Source organism: Cynocephalus volans, chromosome 3, assembly GCF_027409185.1.
Source record: "Cynocephalus volans isolate mCynVol1 chromosome 3, mCynVol1.pri, whole genome shotgun sequence".
NCBI lineage: Eukaryota > Metazoa > Chordata > Mammalia > Dermoptera > Cynocephalidae > Cynocephalus > Cynocephalus volans.
Window position 1 is genome coordinate 27,563,711 of NC_084462.1, and position 19,121 is coordinate 27,582,831.

At 42.4% G+C, this 19,121-nt stretch overlaps 1 protein-coding gene across 2 annotated transcripts in view; it reads right to left on the reverse strand.

The window, feature by feature from the left end:
• Positions 1-515: 515 nt before the first annotated feature.
• Positions 516-19,121, reverse strand: part of BAZ1B (bromodomain adjacent to zinc finger domain 1B) — a 72,773-nt gene continuing 54,167 nt past the window's right edge. The window contains exons 14-20 of one of the 2 annotated variants that reach the window (XM_063090124.1): positions 10,440-10,587; positions 9,303-9,450; positions 7,383-7,498; positions 4,306-4,451; positions 3,019-3,122; positions 2,317-2,703; positions 516-1,801 (exon numbers count right to left, since the gene is read on the reverse strand). In XM_063090124.1, the coding sequence (XP_062946194.1) occupies positions 2,346-2,703; positions 3,019-3,122; positions 4,306-4,451; positions 7,383-7,498; positions 9,303-9,450; positions 10,440-10,587 (1,020 nt within the window). In that variant the 3' untranslated portion in view covers positions 516-1,801; positions 2,317-2,345. Of the gene's footprint in view, positions 2,704-3,018; positions 3,123-4,305; positions 4,452-7,382; positions 7,499-9,302; positions 9,451-10,439; positions 10,588-19,121 lie in introns of both variants that reach the window. The other variant, XM_063090123.1, reaches the window with a different exon arrangement.

Below are 19,121 nucleotides of genomic sequence, written 5' to 3' on the forward strand. Positions count from 1 at the left end.
AAATAAATGAAAGCATAAATAAAACAAGATTGGCCATGTGGTGGAATTGTTAAAGCGAGTGCATGGACCTCATACTTTTCACTCTGTGTATATTTGAAATTTTCCTTAAAAAGAAACTGTTTCCAAGCGTCAGGAATTCACTCAAAATTAAAGGACCACATAAATGCCTCCAGTGAAGCCCTAAAAAATACTTTTTCTAGTTCTAAATGAAATGGGGGGGGTGGGGGGGTTAGACAGAGACAAGGCCAGGAGAGGCTTGAAGGTCATGCTTCCTTTACCCAGGACATCAGAAATGTTTCCTGGAAGCCACGCAATGCAGCTGATAGCTCTGACTTGTGGTTGAAGAAAAGTAAGTGAGAGTACTCCGGCTCCTGGAGCCAGGCCTCTGCAGTTCATGGGGAAGCAGCACTCGGGACTGCACCATCCACTACCACACAGTTCATGGGGAAGCAGCACTCGGGACTGCACCATCCACTACTACTCCCAAGAGCACAAAGGAAGAGCCACCAGAATGGTTTCTTCTTTATAAACACCAGTACATAATGTTTATTTGAAATTCCCATTTATTACAAGTTCGGGGCCCTTCCTCCGTAAAGACAATTTAAAAAACAACAAACAATTCAGGTGTCACTGAAGTGGGAACATGGGATTCTCACTATTAACAAGAACAGACGATCTAGGATGAGAGGCAGGGAAGGCAGAAGTGGTTGGGACTATGAAATTGCAATGTCAGTGCTAACTCCAAGCCTGTAGGAGAAGGGACGGTAAACCTATCCACCAGCCACTGGAGCAAATTCCCAAAGTCCTTGGGCAAGGAGGATAGGGGAGAGACAGGGACCATACCTTGAAGTTTAATATTAAGAGGCTTTATTCTCAAATCCTAGGAGTTGTGATTCCCTTGGTGGACGTCTTTTCCTTTAATTTAAATAGGTACAGAAGAGCATAGGTGCTCAACTTTTCCAAAACTTGAAAAGAAAATAAAATCCTGTTTTGTACTTTTATCAAAATCTGCCATAAAAAGGAAAGAAGACTACAAAGTTTTGCTTAAATGTAACAACTAGCACTAGACTTGTGGCAAGGGGCTCTCTGAGCATGTCCTTCCGCACCCTCCTCCCATCCCCACTGACAGTGACCACTGAAATATCCAGGTTCTCAAGGACTTCCAAGTCTGAGGACAGAATGGGCAGGGGAGGAGTGGACAGACAGAGACAGAAACAGCCACTATGGAAGGCAGACCTCACAGCTTGCCTGGATGAACCTCCAACCCAGCATCTCTGAAGGAGAGCAGATGGGCTGAGGGAGAAGATGAGGGAAGTAAAGCAAAAACATTATCATAGAAACTGTACTGTACATGTGCCAAAGCAAGGTGACAGAAATATTTTACAAGATGTTCTTTATACAATATCACTGCTGAACAAGCAACTTTTAATACCTAGAAAAGTCAATTTAAAAAAAAATTAAACATTTAAATTCTTCCTGCTTTTCTTCTGCTCCCCTAAGAGCTTGTCTGGTATGTGGGTGGGCTGGGCTCCAACACCCCTCTGGCCAGATCCATCAAAGTAAAGGTTATAAGCATGATTGTAAGCAGGACTCCAGTCTCTAAGTGAAGTGCCTTAGTTTTGTTCGAGGGGGTGGGGTCGAGTCAGAGTAGGGAGAGGGTTGTCACCAAGAAGGGGAGGGGTATTCAGGAATGGCTCCAGGAAATGTCCCTTTACTTTGCCAAGATCAATTCAAAAGACCACAACTGTTTCATGATGCTGGTGAATACAGAATTCTGTATGGCACTCACTGATACCATCACCTGAGAAGGAGAGGGAGGAAGAGACAGAGTATGGGCTTAAAGAAACTTGACTGTATATAAATATAGATTTAAAAAAAAAAAAAAATACTACCTCCCCATTTGGCCTGATTACCCCGATCCTGCTATGTGATACAGCAATCCTTCCCCTGGAGACCAGAGGGGCTTGGCACTGTCGTGGTAGCCAAAGTGGGAGGGAAAGAAGAAAGGAAAAGGAACTGGGTTCATAAGAAAAGCTATACCCTTGGACTCTTCCTGGCGACTCTCAGAAAAGATGTGGGGAGTTCAGGCCCTCTTCTGCCCCTAGTATTTCAGGGCAGAGCCCTCCAACCCAACGTCAGGCTCCCCGAAGAGCTTTGCTTGAATAAGGCCCTGTGAGGAGTCTTAGAAAAACAGCACGAGCTTAGGATGACAGGCGTTTGTGAACTCCCTGTGATCTCCTCCCTCCAGAGCTCTCCTCAGTCTTCACTGCTTGCCTCCCTCCTACCCTTCACTGCTGTCTCCTGCTATGCCCCCACCTCAGCTCCCTCGCCAGGGCTCTGCCTCTCTATTTCTTCTGTCTTCGTCCCCTGGACTGGCCAATGGGCTCTGGCTCACTGTCCCCTTCATCTTCAGCAAGCCGATCGGGAAACTTCTTGCGTTTCCTGCGGACATATGGGTGGCCAGGAAGGTGTTTATGCAAGAGCACCACCAGACACTGTTCTGTCTTCACCATGCAGTTTAGCACATGGCTGCCGCGGCAGTTGTAAAGCTCAGCATTGGTAAACACTTGCTTCATGTCAGTAAGAAACTCCTGCACAGAGTGGTAGCTCCCACAAGAACATTTGTTCTGCATTGTCTGAAAGTCCATGGGGTGGGTGATCACATCATAGTAGTCCTCGGCCTCATCCCTGGTCACAGGCTCCCTGTAGAGAAGAACCAAATGAAGACTTTTGCACAGCCTTGAATGCCACTAAGAGAGACCCTGATGTCAAACAACCAGGCCCAGAATGCCTACACCTGCTGGAATCAGCCAACTGAGATCACCTTGTACTAAGAGTTGTAGCTACCAATTTGGGAAAGTTAATTCCCCTGCCACTGAAACACGTCCTGAAAGGAAAGAGATTAGGGTAGTCCTCAGGGGTACAGCTGAGAGCTCCGTCAGCCGGCTGCCTTTTTTGAAGGCTCTTAGAACCTGCCAGGCTGGTCCTAGCCCCTATGTTTGAGGACGCAGCACTCACCTGAAGGGCCAGCTGAAGCGGTATTTCACAATCTTGTGGAGGATCTCTTCACACTTCTGCAGCTCCAGGCTTTGCCTCCGGGAGCTCCGCTTGGTCTGAAGCACCTGGTATCAAAGAAAGAATGTTATTACAGGTCCAAAAGAGGAAGGAGAGTGAACAGGGCAGAAACAAGTTTATCTGCTTTAAAAAAAAAAAAAGAAAGAAAGAAAAAAAAAGTCAAACTATTTCCTTGGAACAGAGACAGTCAAAATCATCTAACATTAAAGTCATGGAGCACTCTCAGCCCAGGAGGCAGGCATCATCCCATCCATCCACTTGCCCCCACCCTGGTGGATGGTGATCAAAGCGGCAGAGGGCAGGTGGCAGATGCCATAAGAACAGCAGTCCTGCTAGAAATTGGCTGGAAAGGGCCACTGTCAACAAAATACTAGCCTTCTGAGAGCAGAGGGACCTGGGATTACGGTGATATCATGGATGGGTATAAACAAGCAACTGCAGAAAGCCAGGTGGGTTATCAGGACCACCAGCAGCCAATTTTGTGGGGGTGGGGTGTCTCTGGGAAGAAAAGCAAGAGGTCCAGTTCCTTTCCAGGGCTCTTCCACTGCAGGCATATGGGAGCTGGGCTAAGGAGAAAAAGGGTGGGGCCTCCCTTCCAGGTAGCCAGAACAAGCTGCAACTCACAGCAGCAGGAGCCACAGAGTTAAAGGAGTTAGGGCTGGGCAAATAGGAGCATCTTTTAATATCCTTTGATCTCCCTAATGGCTTGTTTTATGCCTCCAACCCCAATTTGACCTGTCAAAATAACAAGTTTTCAAGAGCTGCTTTTTGTTCTTTAAAGTTCAAGTGACATCTAAAAACTACTAGAAAGGCACTGGTTGAGAAGCAAAGGGAAGGGTAATGTCCCTCCCATAACAACTGTCAGCAAAAGACCCAACAATAAATGAGGCTCCAACATTGCTGACATTCCCACAATGGAGACCCAGCCCCTCCGAGCCGACTGGAGACATATGGATACTATTTTAAAATCCTTAATAAGTTGCAGGCTGCCTGCTAACTAGAGAAGACAATGTTTGCAGGCTACAGCAGGAGAATGCCAGACATAACTGTTCCTGGAGGGCCCACTGCCTCTGTCTGCCTAGAGGCCCACCCATCTGTCTCATCAGCCTCCCAAATAAGGGAGGAGGAAGGAAAGGAGGAGGCTCCCACCTGTTGCCTGATGAATTCCTAATGTTTGGGTGGAGAATAAGAAACAGAAAGGTTAGAGGGAGAATGATAAATAATTCCTACCAGCTCATCAACCTCAGTGTCATCCACAGGTGGTGCCTTTGGCTGAGACCTCCTGGTAGGATGTGGCTTCTTACCCGGTCGTCGGCCTGGCCTTGCTGCAGGGGGCATGATGCCCTGCTTGCCCCGGATCGTCTTTCGGGGTCTCACTGAAATAAAATATATGGATTCAGGGCAGAACAACTGAGGATGAAGGGAACATCTACAGAATGGGGGAAAGGGATGGGGAGATAATTTGGACAAGCAAAGCTATGGCTTACTTTGGTTATAAGGCCTCTTGCTGTTTTTCTCTTGCCTACCTAACAGGACACTAAAAGGCAGCAGCAGCAGCACATGAAGAATGAATACCCTTCATCAACTGCCAAAGGCCTTTCAGAAGGCTAGTTCCTTCCATACTCCTATCCTGTCCCCATCCTTTCTAGTTGCTCCCAGGGAACAAAGCTGTTGAAGGAGTCAACTGTAAACTGACTCACTCAGGAGAAACCACTTGCTAATAGGTCAGCCTGGATTTCGTACAACCCAAGCTCAGACTGAAAAACTTTATGTATTTACACATAAGATGGAATCTGATTGTAAAATAGAGTTATCCTATTTTACAATCAGATTGTAAAATAATCCCCAGAGTTATCCTACATGCACCATCATGATCTTTTCAGAGAAAAGCTGATACGGGGAGGGCCACAAGCCCTCCTCATTGAATCTAACTTAGGACTAGCCCTAGTCCTGCTTTCTTACTTTCTGAAAACCACAGACAGTGGGCTAGGCCACTTCCATAAGAGCCCTGGCCAGGATCCCCAAAGAGAGAATCAAGAATACAAAGGCATCAAGACTACTTGTGTCTCAGGTTTACAAAAGATGCTCAATGTTGGACAAACCAACATTCCTCAGTATGCGCTCAGGGAGCAATGCTCCATAAAGATTAGCTCAAGGCTTCTTTCTCCACTAAACAAATTTGCCACCACCTTTCCTGGCTGGAAACACCTTGGATAGTGGGGAGATAACATTTGGACAGAGACAGGGTATAGACAGTGATATACAGAATAAAAAATGCTTTATATTCTATTTCTGGAACATGATAACCCTTCCTTACCCATTTTAGGGTCTCTGGCTCAAGGCCAGGCTAATAAGAAAGGGTGAGTTGATGCTCAGGTGCTAGGCACTGAATTGTACTAGGGAGCTACATCTTTGGTGGCCTGGAAAGTGTAGTAGAAAAAGGCCTCTGAAGTACCAAGTATTCTGTAAATCCTTTTGGCAGACAGAAGCCCTAGAAACCTTGAGAGGCAACAATTCCTTGGAAAGAGCAACGATGTGGAAGTGGAAAGCAATCACTAGTTTGAAAATAAACAGAATCGATACACTCCTATATTCAGAATCTGTTCCCAGACAATCATGCATCCAAGTCATGACTACAGCCAATACGAGGATGGTCTCCTTGTAATGCAGAATTAATGGACTACTTGTTCACTGACCCTGGGATACCTGAAATATCAGGTCTAGCGGACAAACAAAAGGAGGCCTTTAAGAATGGGAGAGGGCCGACCCTGTGGCTCACTCAGGAGAGTGCTGCGCTGGGAGTGCCGAGGCCGCGGGTTCGGATCCTATACAGGGATGGCCGGTGCGCTCACTAGCTGAGCGCAGTGAGGGCGACACCAAGCCAAGGGTTATGATCCCCTTACTAGTCATAAAAAAAAAAAAAAAAAAAAAAGAACGGGAGAGATTCAAGTGTCCCAAATTACATCCACAGGGGAGAAAAGTGGGAAGATGGGAGCAAGTGTGCGGGCCCAAATCCCTTAGATTTTGGCAGCACCACTTCAGTAAGAGACTGGACATGCCAAACATCCTCTCTCTGTCCTTACACCAAGTATGAGCGTTCAGAGATGCTACAATCTTGGGAACTGTACCTTCTCATCAAAATCTTGATTTGCGGTCTGTTTTCTACTAACCTACAATGAAGAGTATATTTAAGGAAGAGGAAGGCTGTTAAATGGCTGGACTAGAGGACTTTAGCAATGAAAAGACAAGACTCTAAAAGAGTCATGAACAACAAACACAAGACAGTAAGAGTCAATGTGGCGAGTATAAATGAGGACTGTTTTCCTACTGCACTCTAGTGAGAATAGATCTGAATCTTTCTAACATTCTTATGCCTAAGCCATGGAAAAACCAGTCTTCTCTTTTCAAACTAGCAAAGCTGTAGCCCTGCAACCAAAGGGAAGAGAATAGTCACTGTAACCAAAGAGAAAAAAATAACTCTGAAAGCAGCACTGCAACCAGAAGTCAAAAGAACTATCAGGAGATGGCAATGGGCTAGATCTTCCTCACACACTGTCCCCACATACTGAGGGGTACTCAGCCAGCAGCTTTGTCGTAAACATACTTGGAACTTTGAATTCCACTAAATCTTAGAGCAAGTGGGGATCTGCCACAGGTTGATGTTCTTGAGACCAAGCCACCTGCTATGGTCTGAACGTTTGTTCCCTCCAAAGCTCATATTTAAACTTAGTCCCCATTGTAACATTAAGAGGGTAATCCAACTATGGTATTTGAAAGGTAGGACCTTTAAGAGGTGACTTCATTATGAGGACAGAGCCTCTTAAATAAATGAATTAGTCCATTCATGGATTAATAGGTTATCATGGGAGTAGACCGATGGCTTTATGAGGAGAGGAAGAGAGCACGTGGACATGCTCAGCCCTCTCGCCATGTGATGCCCTCAAGACTCCGCAGGGTTCCCACCAGGAAGTCACCCTCACTAGGTGCACCTCCTCAACCATGGACTTACCAGCCTCCAAAACTGTAAAAAAAAAAACACTAATTTCTTTATATATTACCCAGTTTCAGGTATTCTGTTAACAGCAACAGAAAACGTACTAATACATCACCTTATCTCCTACTAGGCAGGTGGCTAAATAGCATCTTGACAACCAGTTTAAACATATGGCAGCTGAGTTATACCACAGTCACAACATGAGAGATGAGGAAGCTAGCAAGATGGCAACACTGATGTCTACTGCCAACAGTCTTTCCAAGTCAGCTTGGAAGAATGTGAGGTTAACTCTGAAGACAAACTAAACACTTACGTCGCAAGCCAGCCACCTCATAGTCTTCCTCCTCCTCCTCCTCTTCCTCCTCCTCTCCCTCTGAATTGCTCTCGTCATCTTCACTGTCCTCAGAGGCAGACTCTTCAGTATAATTCCTGTGAGGAGACAACCCAAATAGGGAACACAGTTCTAGGCCAAAGTGCTCCTGTGATGAGTTAAAGTACCACAAGGATCCCAGCAACTTTTTTTCTCCTCACACACTAGATAGATTTGAAGATAAGGGGAGAGAACCTGAATCTAGGCCAGGAGTTTTCCACAGAATGAAAAACTAAACTTCAACAGCATGCCTCTCTCTACCAGGCCCCAAACGGTTTGGGCAAGACACCAATGGCTAAAGAAATCAAGACCAAAATGTAACCCTACCCCCTCCCCACACAACACAATACAAAACACTATTTCTTTTGTCTCACAAAAAGAGCCAGATAATATAACATTTCAGGTACTAAAAGCCGTCCCCAACTCTGGGATAGACTGAAAGGACAACCACAGCCCAGACAGGTGTTGCTCCACCTTGATGGCCCCCTTCCAGGAGCTGAAACAGCTTGCAGATGACCATAACATCAAAGCAATGGTAATCCCAGCTCAGAACAGCTGGTCCAAAGCCCAACCATTTCAGAGCAGCATGCCTCATCTCAATCCCTCTAAGTGTAGCCGGAATGGAGTGAGAAATAATCGACTAATACTGTTAAGGTGGGGTAAGGATCAAACAGCTCTGCCCTTTAAAAGAGAGACCAAGCCAAAGCTGCTCTTTTACAACCTCAAATTTCAATGTGTGGTATTAGCTTGGCAAATATTAGGTGTCTCCTCTTTACAAGGTCCTATGTTTGGCCTTATTGATATTCAAGTAAAGAACAAAGTACCACCTCTACCCTCAGGGCACTGACAATCTCATGGGAGACAGTCATGTACAAAACTAACCATAAAGGCAAGGTACATGCACCAAAATACTGTTTCAGATATCAAAAGCCCAGCTGGAACACAGAGGAGGAACAATTAATTCTAAGGATCTAAGGACTTTTCAAAGAAACAATGAAGTAATTTTAGCTACGGCATGGGCAATTTACCCAGAGGGGAGTTCTGGGTAGAGAGAGTATTCTCAGCTGGGAGGAAAGCACCAGAGGCAAGGATGAATAATGACCAGTCTGTAACAAACATACAAATATAGGAACTAGGACTCATAAAAACCTAGTCTCAAAAGTTAGGTAGTTTACACTTTATTCCAGAAGCAATGGAAAAACAGAGTTTTTGAACAGGAAAGAGAACAGATCTTTGCCTTATGCCTGTCATTCTGATATCACCACAGTAGTTGGATGGACAAGGGAAAAGATATGAGGTGAGGAAGAGGAGCTGAGAAGCCACTGAAGGAGCCCAGGTGAGAGATGGAGGAGAAACAAATGACAGCAGAGACCAAGGAGAATGGAGAGCAGGAGACTGGTTCCTAAGACATCGGGACACTGGATTGATAACATTTGTCAAATTAATAAATATGTACAATGTGGGAGAGAAAGTTCATGTCCAAGTTGACACCAAAGTTCTAATCATGATAGGGAAGGAAAACAATAGGTATGGGAGTAAATGCAATGAGTTTGACTGAAGACTTTTAGGAGTAAGTGTTTGCAGAAAAGTAATCATGAAGAAGTAAGAAGTGGGCAATGTGGAAGCAAAAGGGAGAGGGAGATATGTTACTTGAGAAGGTATGGACAAGAAGATAGAGAATGTCACCAGCAATGAAAGCTAGAAATGTCACCATTAAGCTAAATTAGGTCAGTGTGGTTTGAGCTCCTACTGAAGTATCATAGATGATCAGACTCTGTACCCATAAGACGAAGCTCCTTAGAATAACTGAAGCTTAATTATAATAGTAATTATTCATTCATTTTTAAAAGAAAAAAATCTCACCTGCCACGGGAGTTGCGCCTGGCAGTAGCAGGCTGGCAAGCTGGGCACTGCCACTCACCATCTGGTACTTCATAGAGGGCTGGCCTCAGACAAAACAGGTGGAAGGCTTTATTACACTCGTCACACAAGATCAGTTTGTCATCCTCACCTGCAAAGAGAGAAACTTGTACAGCACTGTCAAGAGTACAGCAACAGTCAATGAGCTGCTCACCCTCAACTAACACCACAGAAGGGCAGACATTCCACCCCAGTTTTTAGAATGCAGTCATTTTCTGAAAAGAAATGTAGCATAAAGTAGACGACAGATAATTCAGGGATCAGGTCTCCTAACTTATATCCCAAATACTCAGGGCTAGAACAGGACATTTAACACTTATTGAAAGGTAGCAAAAATCAAGGGATAGCAGGAAATCTTGCTGCTTTTCTGACCTCCCACATGCTTCCCAACTCATGTCTGATATGATTCCTTTAACTCATTTGGTTTCCTTACATTGAAACTATATTGAATCAACTTAACATGTTCATCTTCTCTCTCTAAATCAGTTTTACAGCAATTAAATAATTTTACATAGGTCTTTTCATCCTTGGAAATTAAGCCCTAGCCTAATTCACAAAATAACTTTATCCAGTGAAAAGTCAATCACTGGGGGGCTTTTAGCTGTGAAGTTCCTTTTGCAACACATGAGATCTGAAAGATCTCAGCATTAAACAGTCCCAAATGCCTTGCTCTGTAGGACTCAGTGTTGAAATGACCAAGCCTGAGCATTCTTCATGATTTACAAAGATTGCCCTCTGCTGGAAGCATCTGTCTTACTTCACAGATGGCTATAGTTCTGAGATAATAAAAAGATTTAAAACTTTAGATTAACTAATTTCACTCTTGGTAGAAAATCTGAAGACTGGAGAGATCAACTTCTATTAATTTGTACTCTAAACTTAGGAACAAAGGGTCTGCTCTGACTCCCCGGCATGTGATTTCAAAGACTAGCATTCTATAGACCTTTGTGAGAGAGTAAAAATCTGCCCCGCCATGCTTAAAATCTATGTACACAAAATTGAGGGGGGGGGGGGGGGATCTTGGGAATGAAAATTCTAGTTCCTAATACACCTAGATTAGTAAATTTGTTCTAACTGTACCTTTCTTTCGACAAACTTTGCATCTAGCATTTTCTGCTGACATATCCCACTTGATACAGGCATCAAGCATCCCAAGTAGAACATGCATTCTGGAAAAAGTCTGAGCTTCACGGATTGCTGTCTTCCATTTTTCCAGTGCAGATGCAACCTAAACAGAGACCAAACCAGGCCAGCATTACTACAATGACCTCAAAGACATCTGAAAGAAGACTAGAAATAGGTGAAGATATGAGAGAATCCTGAGAATATTTGCCTCCTAGAGCTTCACAAATCTAACCCATTTATCTTAGATAAGAAATCAAGGCTCCAAAAGGTGAAAAAACTTGCCAAAGGCCACACAAAGATTAAAGGGAGGGAGGGAGGGAGCAATGACTAGGGACAGGTCTCTTCTAGTGAAATCCACTTAAAGATTCCGTATCATTTAGTATACAAGTATTCAGTACTTATATGCTGTAAAGGCTTAGTATATACAATGTTATGTAGCTGATAAAACTTTAACAAGATTATCGGTTTCTGCACCAATCTGTGCCACACTCCCAGATTATAGGGCCTAGAGATAGTAAGTATTAAGTACCTGATACAAATATTCCTCTTGACTTTATCACCAACTACTAACTACAGTGAAATTTTTTAAGTCTCAGGGGTTAGCTTGACTTCATTCCAGACAGTTACTCTCAGCATAACCTTGCATTGTCTCCTCCCATCACCAGAAAATACAAATTAATTTAGAATTAGTCCAGGACAGGTAAAAAAATAATTAGGAATTTCAGTGATAAACACAACCCCCTCTCCTCTACAACATATACATTCTAAGGAGGTACAGTAATGCCATTTTAGGGCTAATTCAGTTGTATTACTGTTTGTGTTAATCAAAAAATTATTTTTTTATGTTTTCAAAGCATTTCTAGCCTAAATGATGAGGTGAGTGTCCATGTAAACAAATGCCAATTTAGGGGTATCATTCTCAGATAGAAAATATAACAGAGATGGACAAGGTAAAACTTAGGCAATACACCAGAAGCTGAGAGGCCAAGTTATTTTAGGATTATTAACTGTGTGGAGGACCTATTGCTTAACTCAGTAATGACTACGCCCAGCCTTGCTACTCTTATGACTCTGCTTGCTCAAGCTACAATTAGCTACTACAACATCACCAATCCAATATCACAGCTGAATTTCACTGCCTTGCCCTAGGCAAAGAGGTCCATTTGAAGTAATGGGCCTCCTAAGGAAAAGCCAGTTATCCTGGAAGGCCATAGGCTTTAAAATAGAGCTGCCAAGGGACAAGATAGTTGAACTAGCTCTGAAGTTAGATACTACATACTGACCATGATGTGAGGGGTAAGGGAGTAGAACAAAGGCTGTCCTTTCTCTTTCCTACAGAAATAAAGAAATCACAGAGCACCTCGTGTGTGTGTAAATTTATGAATATCAGGATGAATAATACAAACACATACAAAAAATCTATACTTAAGAAGTGGCTAAAGCGCTAGTGGAAACTAACTTGTTCCTTACTCCAACCTCTACTACAGGTATCTCAACATCTGCTTTGAAAACAGTGCAATTTCCTTCCTTCCTTCTATAGAGCTTGTCAGTAAAATTTGAGGTCCACAATCATAGCTGCTTCTCCCCTGATGTAATGGAGAGCTGCAGATTCTTTTACCGTAAGAATAACCAAATCTTTTCAATGGAATATAAATTTAGGAATTTTAGGTTCAGTTTTTGTTTTTTGTTTTTGGCTGCTGGCTGACAGGCCAGCCCTAGATTCAGTTTTTAAAAACAGTGCTACTGAGAAAAGGTAGAGAATAGCTACAAATGGGCTTTTTGCTGTCCTCTAGTGCACAGTCAGATGTAGTACACACGAGTGTTCAAGAAAATGTCATATCTGCATACAGTATTGCTTTTTACTTCTATAAATTATAACATGTGAGCACCCAATAGCTTATCTTGTCTTACCAAAAAAAAAAAAAAAACTTGAAGACATATTAAGATATTCTTTCACTGAGCATGTTTCTAGGTTCATTCACATGGCATGTAACAATACTTCATTCCGTTTTATTGCTGAATAATTCCATTGGATAGGTATATCACATTTTGTTCATTTATCAGTTAACGAACATTTGGGTTGTTTCTATATTTTGATTATTCAGAATAATGCTGCTATGCTATGTACGTTCATGTAACATTCATTTGTTATTTTACGTGGGAAGAAAGTCTGCCCAAGGTCTCAGCAATTCAGGGCCAGGTCTCCAGATTATCAATCCAATGCTCTTAGCAGTGTATGTACTGGATAATCTTTAGCATCCTGTGATAGCCACTGAGTTATCCACCTAAACCAGCCTAGACTCCAACCAGCCTCTAATGTTGGTGGCAAAAATAGGCACTCAAGATTTCAGAGAACCTCTTGGTCTCCTCTCATTGTACAAAGTTCTAAACAGTAGAACACATGAAAAAACAAACAAAAATCTACCATATTGGAGGCAATGTTTTTTTTTTTTTTTTTTCTACTTGGAGGCTGGCTGGTAGGATCTGAACCCTTGATCTTGGTATTGTAACACAGCACACTAATCAACTGAGCTAACCGGCCAGCCCAGCAGTGTTTTTCAAAACAAACAAACAGCAGCAAGATAAAGTTTCAACATTCAACGCTGATGGCATTCTGTAAAAATCATATCCTGCAGTGCTGCTGAGAGGCTAGATAGACTATTCTGGTAGAAAATTCAAAATCTCTAGCACATGATGATTAAATAAAGTTAGTCCCTTGGCAGGGATATAAATGAGGCTTCAGATCAGTCTCTCACAAAAGATCATTAAAAATGGAAAAACAGATAATCAGGTTGTCAGGACAAATGCACTCAAAGTAAACAGACAGCCGTACAAACACCCAGAATTCTACCAAATTATACATCACCATTCCCATTTAATTCAAGGAAACAAAATAAGCATTAAATATCTGAGATCATCCACTATTACAAAAAGGGATTTGAGAGATAATATATACTTTAAATAAGGAAACTGAGGCCCAGATTAGAGACCGATATAAACTCATGCAAAAACCTAGTGCCAGCTGGAAAAACCATGGCCCTTGCTAAGTGGAAACCTTCAAAGCAAAGGACAGTGGAAAATTTCACAGCTGTGGTAAAGTTGACGTTTGGTGGGGAGCTGCAGGGCATAATGCCATTTTAATGCAGAACATTGCTGAACTACTTAATAAGCAACCTAACTGATTTTCCAAGAAACACTTCCATGCTTTCCATTTATGTACTGTGTGTCTGGACCTGCGAAGTGCTCATATTTTCCTCCCCAACTAAGCTAAGAACAAGTCTCATCTGACAAGCTAAAAGGAGGTCACTTCACTATGTGGTTCAGTACTCAAAAACAGTTTAATGAGAATTCCACAGCTTCTAGTTTGTTCTCAAAGAAATGGAAAGGAAATATGTGACTCTTGGAAAGATCACATCAAGAAAAAGAGTCTCTTCTCTATAGAACTGAGTTAAAAACAAAATCCATGTAGTATTCAGCAAGACTTAGGTTATGCTTAATCAGAACAGATTAAGCAAATGAGACTAGTTATCCAATATCACAGACATCTAGAAGGTTATCTAGGTGCTACATAGCCACTTAAAAGGAACACAGAGGAAGGTGAGAATTAAATCCCAGTGGGATACTATGTGTGAAGTCCCTGAGCCCAAGGCATGAATTAAACCTTTATCTAAACTGAATTTCGGGGTTCCAGCCAAGATGGTGGAATAGACAGTCCCCAGCATCACTCTCTCCCACAAATCAACCAATTTACAAATATAAAAATGTAACATCAGCCAAGCCGGGGCCGCTGGAGCTCAGGGGAAGAGGAGGAGAGACCTATGGAGTTCATGAAGCCAGGAGAAGCCATGGTGAGAGAAAGGAAAAACTGCTTAGAGTGTTTCAGGCCACACCTGCTTTTAGGCTGGAGCTGCTGAGTGCTCGTAGCAGGAGCCGGCAGAAGCCGCAGCTGTGTCCTTCGGATGGAGTTGCTTGGAGGCGGCAGGGGAGAAGGGGGCCTTGGTGGCCCACAGGACAGCAAGACCACTAATAGGGTTCCCACAGACCCACGCAGGAGCGAGGAGCCAGAACGGCTGAAAAAGGGGAGTCATTCAGAGGCCAGTGAGTTATCACAAGCGACCAGTGCACAGCCTGTCCCATGGGAAGTGTGTGGAGCACGGGTGGTGGGGGAGATGTGCCCACCAGGGAAACACTGGGACACAGAAAGGACAGCTGATCAGCCCCCGCAATCAGTGCAGGGCCACTGAGAGGAGACTGGTCAGGAATACAGAATTGCACAGGGTGCAGTTTGATGAAAAAACTCAGGCGCAGATCAGAGTTTCTATACAACCCAGATGCACCCGGTCTCTGGAGAGCCAGAAGTACCTACAAGGTCAACCATTAAACCTTGAGCTGCACAAAAAGCCTTCCCTAGGGAAACAGCAGCAAAGCAGCAATTTGGCTCAACCACACAGCTCAAGTACTGCTTCCCACAGGAAGTTCCTCAGTTTTAGAAGTAAGCAAAGGACAAAAAATTAGTTCTGGCCCAGGCACACACCAGTGCCTCAGGGCCCACCAGGGGACCTGAGGCATGGATCTGGGAACGGACACCCTTCCCACAACCGGCACACCGTCAGCACCAAGGTGCATTCCAAAAACATCACCTCCATGTGGGTGGCCCACTACAGCTACCACAGTAACCACAGCTGCCACAAAAGTGGCTAGACGTCACGACCACCATGCAGATGGTCTGCCAGCCACTGGAGTGCACTGACACAAGGAGAGTCACCAGCAGAGACCAAAGAAAAGAGGATGTCTCTCTCCACAAAGCCCAATCCAGAGTGACAGTAGAAGCATCTGCTCTATGATAATATTGGGGGACCTGAACACACCTATCAACACTGGACAGATCATCTAGGCAACAAATCAACAGAATAACTATTACTCTTTCAGAGAGAGAGAAGAAATCTAAGGTTATCAGTGGTGGGAGGGGGGAGGGGGATAGGGAGAGACTGGACAAGGGACATAAAGAATAAGTACGATTTGTAACAATATACATACTAGTAATCTTGATTTGATCAATAAAGGTCAGCATTGAATCCCCAAAATATGTATAATCAATTATGATCCAATAATAAATAAATGGATGAATGAATGAATGAATGAATAAATAAAGAGTAAAAGTGGGTACCATTAATAATTGCCAGGATGTTCCTGGGAAAGCATACAATTAACTCAAAGAGTGATATGTACAATTTTTCAGTATTTTTCAGTTTTGAGTATGACTATGAACTCATAGATTTTCTTTGATTCAATGTATTTTAATCCAGTATATTATTATTTTGACACTCAAATTAGTAAATTTTTGGTCACTGGGGGCTTCTTTTAGATAGCTCCTGTATTTTCTTGACATAACCCTATCAACATTTTTTTTTCAGTAATCTTAATATTGAAATGTTGAAAGTCCTGCATTTTATATGTTTATTAGCCATTTGGCTATCCTAGTCGGTGAATTTCATGTTCATTTTCTTTGCCATCTTCTTTCTATTGGGGCTGTCTTTTTCTTACTGATTTGTAGGTATTCTTATATTTTTTGAGTCTTTTGTCCAAGATATGTTTGCAAGTATCTTCACTTAGGTTGTGAATTGTATTTTCACTCTACTAATGGCATTTTCTGATGAGAAGTTTTTTTAGTGCAGTTCAGTTTATTATTTTTTAACTTTACGTTTATCATTTTTTGTGTCCTGATTAAAAAGTTTTGTCTACCCAAAAAATAAAAAATAAATAAACTGAATTTCATTCTCTACTCTGCTTACCTCTTACCCAGAATGATCATCCCTGTATCGCATATTACCCTTGCTTGGCCTCAGGAAGAAACGTAGGGGAAACATGACAACTTTGTACAAATATATGAGAAGCTTTAAGAAAGGAGAGAAGACTCATTTTATGTAAAATGGGATAACACAAGAACCAGTTGTCAGTGACAAAGAGGCCGATTTCAGTTCAATCTGAGAAGGCCTATGCCACTCCTTCCACGACATGATTAATTCCTATTTATTCTTCAAAATCCAGCTTTTGGCTGGCTGGTTTGCTCAGTTGGTTAGAGCACAGTGTTGTTAACACCAAGGTCAAGGGTTCAGATCCCTATACTAGCAAACAAACAAACAAACCCAGCATCTATGTTATCTCCTCTGGGAAGTATTCTCTAATTTGCCCTGGGTATCTCTCACAGGTGAGCCTAGATACAGCTCTTTCTCATCAGTACTTGTCACACTACTGTAACTGTCTCCCTGCTTCTCTGTCGCTCACATTCAAACCTGAAGGCAAGAACTTACAGCTTCTATTCACCTCTATAAAACATTAGACTTAGCACAGTGACTGGCACAGGTAGGCCTTTACAAGATGTTTGTGAAAGGAAGGAAAGAAGAGGAGGAGGAGAGGAAAATCTAAAATAGGGACAAGTATTTCACAATGGATACTGGCTGGGACCTTTTCCATAATACAGTGTCTTCAAATTCTTTTCTTCACAAGTAATCTCAGGCAGAAATATAATACACAGACAAAAATGGAGCTGCTAGTTATTCTAATAAAAGAAAACAGGAGAAAACCTTGTGGTCATCAGCAAATGATACAGATGTTAAAACAAACATAACAGGTAGATCTACAGACTAACAGAGGGGACAGATTCCCAGCATATGCTGATGAGCGAAAAACTGCAGAATATTATACATCGTAGAATTCCATTCTGTAAAAATCCAACAAAACTATCTTTGTATATGAGAAGAAAGCACATCAAACTATTAAAAGAGTAATATCCCTGGATATTTTACTTACCTCTCATTTGATTTACTTGCAAACAACACACTACATTTAAAACTAAAAAGCCAGAAAACTGGATATTCACCTACAAAAAACTCTGGACCCTTACCTTATGCAATTTACAAAAATTAACTCAAAAAGATCAAAGACCTAAATGTAAAAGCTAAAACTATGAAATATTTAGAAGAAAAGAGAGGAAAAGCTTCATGACTTCTTGGATATGACACCAAAAGTGGGGTGAACAGAAGAAAAAATAGGTAAGTTGGTCTTTACCAAAATGTAAAACTTTTATGCATCAAAGGACACTACTAACAGAATGAAAAGGCAACCCACAGAATGGGAGAATATATTTGCAAATCATATATCCAATAAAGGATTACTATCAAGAACATATAAAGTACTCCTACAATTCAACATCAAAAAGCAAACAACCTAATTAAAAAATGGGCAAAGAACTTGAATACACATTTTCTCCAAAGACAGACAAATGGCTAATAAACATATGAGAAGATGCTCAACATCACTAATCATTACAGAAATGCAAATCAAAACCACAATGAGATACTGCTTCATATCAATTAGGATGAATACTATCAAAGCAGAACAAGTGTTGGCAAGGATGTGGATCCCTTGTGCATTACTGGTAGGAATATAAAATGGAACAGTCACTGTGGGAAATGGTATGGTGGTTCCCCAAAAAAGTTAAACATTAAATTACCATAGGATCCAGCAATTCCACTTCTGGGTATACACTCAAATGAATTGAAAGCAAGGACTCAAAGAGATATTTGTACACCTATGTTCATAGCAGCACTATTCACAATAGCCAAAAGGTGGGGCAACCCAAGTGTCCACCAAAAGATAAATAGTTACACAAAATGTGGTTTACACATATGTGGTATACTAAGAAATACATTTGGTCTTTCTCCCCTATCCTTGGAATTTCCAGATAGGAGTGTCTTTTTGATCACATCTGAGATTATGCTATTGAGGTGACTTAGGATGAGGCTCTTAGACAGCCTCAGGATGGGGCTGGTCACCTGAAAGACCAAGTGATTAGAGGGTTAGAACTTTCAGCCCTACCCACAACCTCCTGGAAGAGGGGAGACTAAGAAGAGGACCTGGGTATTAAGCTCTATAAAAAAACTTGAACGGGCCGAGCCCGTGGCGCACTCGGGAGAGTGCAGCGCTGGGAGCGCGGCGACGCTCCCGCCGCGGGTTCGGATCCTATATAGGAATGGCCGGTGCACTCACTGGCTGAGTGCTGGTCACGAAAAAGACAAAAAAAAAAAAAAAAAAAAAAAACTCTTGAACAACAAGATTTGATAAGCTTCCAGGCTGGTGAACACATCTGAATACTGGGACAGTGGAGTATCCAGATGACACAAAAGCTCCAGGCACTGCCCTCACGCTGCCCCCATGCCTTGTCTTATGTGTATCTTCCACCTGGCTGCTCCTGAGTTGTATCCTTTATCATAATAACTCAGTAAACCTAAGCAAAATTCTATCCTGAATTCTGTGAGCCATTTTAGCAAATTACTGAACCTGAGAAGGGGATCATGAGAACCCTCAATTTACAACTGGTATGGGTGGCAACTGGCATATGAAGTGAGAGCAGTCTGTGGCACTGAGCCCTTTAACTTGCGGGATCTGACAGGAACTCCCAGTAGATAGTGCTGGAACTGAGAATTGGAGAATTTCTTAGAGAAAACCCACACATTTGGTGTCAGAAGTATTGTATGAATAGAGAAACAGTTTTCTTTTAACATACAATGGAGTATTACTCAGCCTTAAAAAGAAAGGAAATTCTGGCACACGCTACAACATGGATGAACCTTGAAG